Raw genomic sequence first — 6,000 nt, forward strand, 5'->3', positions numbered from 1 at the left:
AAGTGTTAGGCTTGTTTGATCAAGAAAGGAATTGGATGGGGACTGCAGACTTAAGTGAAAATTTTGCCTGAAATGACTGGGGGATAAATGAGTGGGTTTATATGTTTGTGTTTTGTGGATGGAGGAACTGAACTGTTAAGATTTGTTTCATCAAGGCGATTAGGGAATGGGCAGGTATGGTCAAAAGTATCCCCTGCCCCAATCGATTAAAATGTTAGGATTAAGGCTGAGGGCTAGGTAGGGATAGTGGAATAAGTGGAGACAGGGGCGTAACGAGGCAGCCCTGGGCAAACTGTAGCCCTGGGCAAAACCTGAGTTGGATGCCCCATGCATGAGCCACTCCCTCCATGACCAAAAAAATTTTTTGCACCAAACTGCACCAAACTTGGGGGGTGCCATCATCTCCAGATGATACCCTGAAATTTTGGTGCCGATACATCCAAAAATGCACCCCCTACAGGAACATCCTAGAAATTTGCCCAAGAATCTTTGTTCTGCATTGAGTTTTCTGCATTGCTGTCAATGGAGGTTGCAGGCTGTGGGGGGGCACATTTCTGAAGGCACAGTCTCAAAAATTTCAGGGTCTCATCAGGGGACTGCCCTAATGATACCCCCCAAGTTTGGTGCAGTTTGGTTCAGCGGGGGCAAAGTTATGGACCCTCAAAACTGTAGCCCCTTCTCCTATTAGCTCCCATTGGAAACAATGGGGGATAGGGGCACCCCCTTTGGGAGTCCATAACTTTGGACTCCCTGAACCAAACCTCACCAAACTTGGGGGGTAGCATAAGGACAGTCTCTTGATGATACGCCGAAATTTTGGTGCCGCTAGCCTAAAAACTGCGCCCCCTGCAGGCCAAAAATGGGAAACCACTAAAATACCCCAAAACGAACCCAGCATTTTGATGCCCCCCACAAGGTGATGCCCTGGGCAGCTGCCCACCTTGCCCAATGGGCATTACGCCAGTGAGTGGAGACTTCACCTGGGAGGGAATTTTGAGGCCGGCGTGGCTGACATGCTCAGGCGATGGGCAGGACTAGGCATAATCAATGGGATTTTCGTCTCTGAGGGGGAGTATTTTGGGATGCAGGAATAAGGTCTGAGGAGCAGCTGAGCGAATAAGTGGAGATTTCGTTTAGGAGGGAATTTTGAGGCTGACAGGCAAAAATGGGATTCTCGTCTGGGGCGGAGTATTTTGGGAATGCAGCAGTAAGGTCTGAGGAGGAGTTTAACGAAAGAAAGGCGAGCGGGGTGGGGGGGTGGGGAAGGGGACGGGTGGGGCGCTCCGCCTGAGGGACCGACGGGGCGGGCATGTCAAGAGTGGAGACCCTCGCCTGGGAGTTGAGGCGCGGGGGAAGAAGGGCCAGGCGGGCGAGCCCGTGAAGCGCGGCCGCTGAGGCGCCGCCGGGCGAGCGGCGGGAAGAGCAGCCCGGGCGGGCCGGCCGGCAGGGGGACGAGCTGCGTGACGTCACCGCCCGGGCTGGCTATAGGCTGCGCGCGCTGAGCTCCCCGAAGCGGCGGCGGCGGCGGCAGCTCCGGCTCTGCCCGCTTCAGTCCGCGGTTTCCGCAGCCTGTGCAAGCGCAGCAGTTGGGGGCTCTCTCGGCTACCCCATCACGACCACCGGCAGCCCAGGTAAGGGGGGGGGGGAGAGAGAAGGCAGAAAGGGAGGGGGTCTCCGCCTTGCATCCCCTCCTGGGGCAGCCTTGCCCGCCCCAGCCCTGAAGCCAAGCAAGGGTCCCCCCGCCCCTTTCTGGGGAAGCCTGGGCAGAGAGAAGGGCGCGGGGGTTGCCTAGGGGAAGCCCTAGTTGGGGAATCTGCAAAAGTCCAAACTTTGTCCGGGATGGAAAACGCGTCGGAAGTCCCGAGCTGCTTAGTAATTGAGGCAGCGGGGATGCAAAGGCTGTCCCTGCCCATCCGCTCCCTTTGCCCGGAGCACGTCGGTGCTGCCGGACTTTGGCTTGATTTTGCTGCTAGTAGTGACTTAACGCGGCTACTCCTTCGGAATCAGCTCTTTTCCCAGGACCTGGAGGACAGCTAGGATTGATAGGATGCGGTTCTCCATCCAGAGCACTGCCGTGCATCCCCCCCCCCCTCCACCTCCCGCCCTGCACTGCCAGTGCAATCCTATGCAGAGTTGAATTTCGAAGAGACCAATGGAATCGACGGGTTTCGATTGGGGCAACTCTGCATCGGGTTGCAGTGTACGTCGCTTTGTCTCCAACGCTGCTCATCTCATTATTCCGCATGTAGAATAATCAAGCCTTTATCCCTGGAAACGAACAATGTGCCTCTCGCTACTATGGGGGTAAATGGGTGGCTGGAAGGTCAGATTGCCGCTTTGGGGAGAAGGGTGGGGGTGAAGAAGGTGAGAGGGTTGCTTTGGGGCGTGTCTTGTACAAAACATTTGAAGCTGTGGTACACCCGTTCCTCCTTTCTGCAGGCTGGATCTTCATTTCCTCTTGCAGGGAGGGAGGGCACGAAGGATTGCATGAAGGTGAGGCATCCCCCCCAACACCACTCCAGCGAGTGCGAAATTGCCACCGGCCCCGGTTCAAGCGCTCTGCAGCGAAAGAAACGCAATCCTCCCCCTTTTTTAAAGAAAAATAGAAAACCTCCTCAATGAGCGCCAGGCTTTCCAAGGAGTTGAGGCTTCCCCTGCCGCCTTGCCTCTTGAATAGGACATCTGGCTCTTCAAATGCCAGCGGCACCTGCATCACCCAAGTGGGGCAGCTCTTCCAGTCTTTCTCTTCCACGTTGGTCCTGATTGTCCTGGTGGCCCTCATCGTCTGCCTCATTCTGCTCTCTCTCATTACTTTCCACATCCATAAGAGGAAGATGAAGAAGCGGAAAATGCAAAAAGCTCAGGAGGAATATGAACGGGACCACTGCAGCGCCACCAGCGCACAGTCAGGGGATCCATGTGAAATACCCCAAGGAAGAGAAGCTGCTGGCCTGGGAAGAACCGGCCGGGATTCTAGTAGCCAGTGTACCTCTGCCCTGGAACATCAGAACCCCTACCCTGAAAGATCCTGCTTGGACACAGATACTCCGGGGCTCTTGCAAACAGTGGTATTGTCTTGATTTCCTTGATTTTATTATTTTTTGTGTGTGTGCGGAGACCTCACCAAAAGACACTCTTTGGTGTTTGTACATACTTGAGTGATTATTATAACCTCGAAGAAGATGACGAAGAAAAGTATTATTACTATTATTATTATTATTACTACTCCTATGATTAACAATGAAAGGACAAGCCAGCCAGAATTCAAGCGCATGAGAAATTTTATTGCATTTCTTCTTGACTTTTGCAAAGGGAAGGATGTGTCTCTTCGTTTATGTATTTTTTTTCCTTTTAAGAGAAGATGAGGGGAAAAAAGGAAAGCTGCACAGTTGCCACCAAATATAAAGTCATCTGCACTAAAAGAAACGGTGCAGGCAATTCAGATGTGATGTACATATATAAAAGATCTTGAATATGTATAAAAAAAGCATTTCTGTTTTCCTACTCTTCTGTGCTGGGGGTTATATGTAATTGTAATGGTATTTTAAGGGGCCATTTCTTAAAAAGAGCAATGCCAAGAGTGAAAGGGGGAAGGAAAAGCTGAGTGTGGGCAGGAGGCGGGGTCGTGGTGATGATAACAGAAAGGAAGAGACTGATTCCGAACACGCATTTGAAGTTCAGCAGCACTGGTTGGGGGCTGGGTTTTTGCCCCATTTGCTGCAACTGAAGAGCAAGATGACTTTTCTTATAAGGCTTCTCGGGTTAGAAACCATGCCCACTTCTTCTTTTTCTTCCCTAACACCATCATTCTCTCCCTTTTAAGAGACTGTTTTGTTTTGTTTCCTTTTTGAAACATTTGCCCCATAGAAGTAACATAAGTCAAAAATGATCTACTGCCCAATTCTGCTCCCCGCCTTTTTATTTTCTCTCCTCCTCTCTCTGCAGTATTACCTACCCTGTGCCCTGCAAAGCTGCGAACACTGAACAGCTATGCTTCTGTATCTATGGGAGGGGGTTGGGTTGGCGCTCCTGAGGAATGTTTTGGGTTGTATCTCTCTCTCTCTCTCTCTCTCTGTTTCTCAAGGCATTTTCAAGTGTAACAAGCCTTTTTCTTACATTAAATCTAGAATAAGGTACTTTTTGTGATGAGCAAGTCCAATGTGATGTGCACTAATTTATTTCATCATCAGATTGCAAAAAAAGGAATCACATTGTTGGCATAGAAGGAAACCCATTTCATGCTGTATCTTATGCACATTCTTTTGCAATGTAGTTTAGTTAATCCAATCTTATTTGCCATGTGCATCACAGAAAACTGAATTTATCCATCCCACCAGTCCAACCTGGTGCAATGTTCTGCTGTTCTGACAAGGATATGGTTTTTTTTGGTGTTTTCCCGTTCTACCCTAGACTGCTACGTAGTGACAATAGTCCACCAGTTCCTTCCCTGCTGTCCTTTTATGAATCCAGACCTGCCAGGGCATCTACTAAATATCTCATCTGCTAAAAACTCGGATAAAAGAGCCTGATGTGATTTTCCCAGGAATAACTTCATAAATTATTTGACCACGAAGAAAAGAGAATGATGGACAGCCAGGAGTGGATGTTGTTTGATTGATTAACAAATGGGGTATTCCATCCATAGTTAAACACTTTTAAAAGGTTATGGTGGGTTTTCCGGGCTGTGTGGCCGTGGTCTGATAGAACTTGTTCCTTGTTCTTAGGAACAAGATCTACCAGACCATGACCACACAACCCGGAAAGCCCACCACAACCAGTTGAATCCGGCCGTGAAAGCTTTAGACAATACTTTTAAAAGGCCCCTTTGTTTTCATGGGAAATAATTACATACTTTCCCACAGAACTTAAAAGCACTTAATGTTGCCTGCATTGTTGCCCAAGGTGGCTTTTAAATATATTTACCTGATTCATTTCAAGCAGAAGAAATGTTACTTGCAGGAAATGCAGTTTGTTTCGCTCAATTAATTCACCCCTTCCCCTGTCTTTTTGATGCAAACTTTGCCTTAAGGGAGTCAGCTGTTTTAAAGCTAAAACCAAATGGCTCAACATTAGGAGAGACAGAAGCTCTTAGGTGCATTTGAATTAATATCAATATAACGAAGAGAGAAAAAACAGAAGACGACATCTAGACACACATTAAAAAATGAAGACCCAACTGGATGTAATTTTCTGCCTATTTTTAATTTATGTGCTCTTCGCATTCTTCCCACTTTCCCCTAGTGATAGTGGCAAGCGTAATGTTTCGCAAGTACGCTCTGCTCACTTAGATGACTCGGATGTAGACTTTAGATGATCTGTAGAGAGGGAGAATGGAAGATGGCGTTGGTAGATGGGCAGCACAGGTTCCAGTATATTGTACCATGGTGTGATTGTGATACCAACTTGCACCCATCTGTGTTCAGTGGATTTATTTCATACTTTCTTCTTCTTTATCCATTCTTGGCTACTTGGATGTTGCTGCTGAGCTGCAGAATTTAGGCTGCTGAGCTCCAGAATTTAGGCAAATACTCTTCATTGTCTAGCCAGAGGAAGGAGCTTCAGAAACATGGGATGGTGTATCAAGCCAAATATACCTTGGAAGTTATGTTAAAGCTGTGTAGCAGTATAAAAATTGGCAGATTATTCTCAGATAGTGTTGCTTTTCTCCCCTCCATCCAACCCCCCGCCATGGTGTTCTATTGTGAGACTTTGTAGGATATTTCTGCAGTCTGAAGAGGCTGTATCCCAGAAATAGCTTTTGTGAGAGTTAGGTCATAGTCCTACTGAATCTAACATGACTGGATTTAGGCTCACCCCTGGCAAACAGGTAGTAAACACATGTCTAGAGCATACTACTGCAGAATTTAGGTGGGGGCTTCTGTAATTAAATGTTTCTTAGTACAAAAAAGGATCCTGTCCATCTAGGTGTTGGGATGAACAAGTCCAGCCAAGCCTAATCTTTTGCATGTCAACTTTCTATGCTCAGGGGATTGTATGGGT

The 6,000-nt window shown here is 48.1% G+C and overlaps 1 protein-coding gene across 2 annotated transcripts; it reads left to right on the top strand.

The window, feature by feature from the left end:
• The first annotated feature begins 1,501 nt into the window (after positions 1-1,501).
• LG04H11orf87 (linkage group 04 C11orf87 homolog) lies at positions 1,502-4,136 on the top strand. Of its 2 annotated transcripts, none has more exons than XM_048495389.1 (2): positions 1,502-1,631; positions 2,440-4,136. In XM_048495389.1, exon 2 carries the CDS (start codon positions 2,619-2,621, stop codon positions 3,078-3,080), a length of 462 nt encoding a protein of 153 aa, XP_048351346.1. In that variant the 5' UTR covers positions 1,502-1,631; positions 2,440-2,618; the 3' UTR covers positions 3,081-4,136. The 2 variants fall into 2 exon arrangements, with proteins under 2 accessions (XP_048351346.1, XP_048351347.1); XM_048495390.1 differs by having other exon boundaries at positions 1,507-1,631; positions 2,465-4,136.
• Positions 4,137-6,000: the final 1,864 nt, after the last annotated feature.

The sequence above is a fragment of the Sphaerodactylus townsendi genome, linkage group LG04, assembly GCF_021028975.2.
Source record: "Sphaerodactylus townsendi isolate TG3544 linkage group LG04, MPM_Stown_v2.3, whole genome shotgun sequence".
In the NCBI taxonomy this organism is placed as follows: domain Eukaryota; kingdom Metazoa; phylum Chordata; class Lepidosauria; order Squamata; family Sphaerodactylidae; genus Sphaerodactylus; species Sphaerodactylus townsendi.

Coding starts and splice junctions, on each gene's coding strand:
- LG04H11orf87 (XM_048495389.1), top strand. CDS start 2,619: ATGAGCGCCAGGCTTTCCAAGGAGTTGAGGCTTCCCCTGCCGCCTTGC.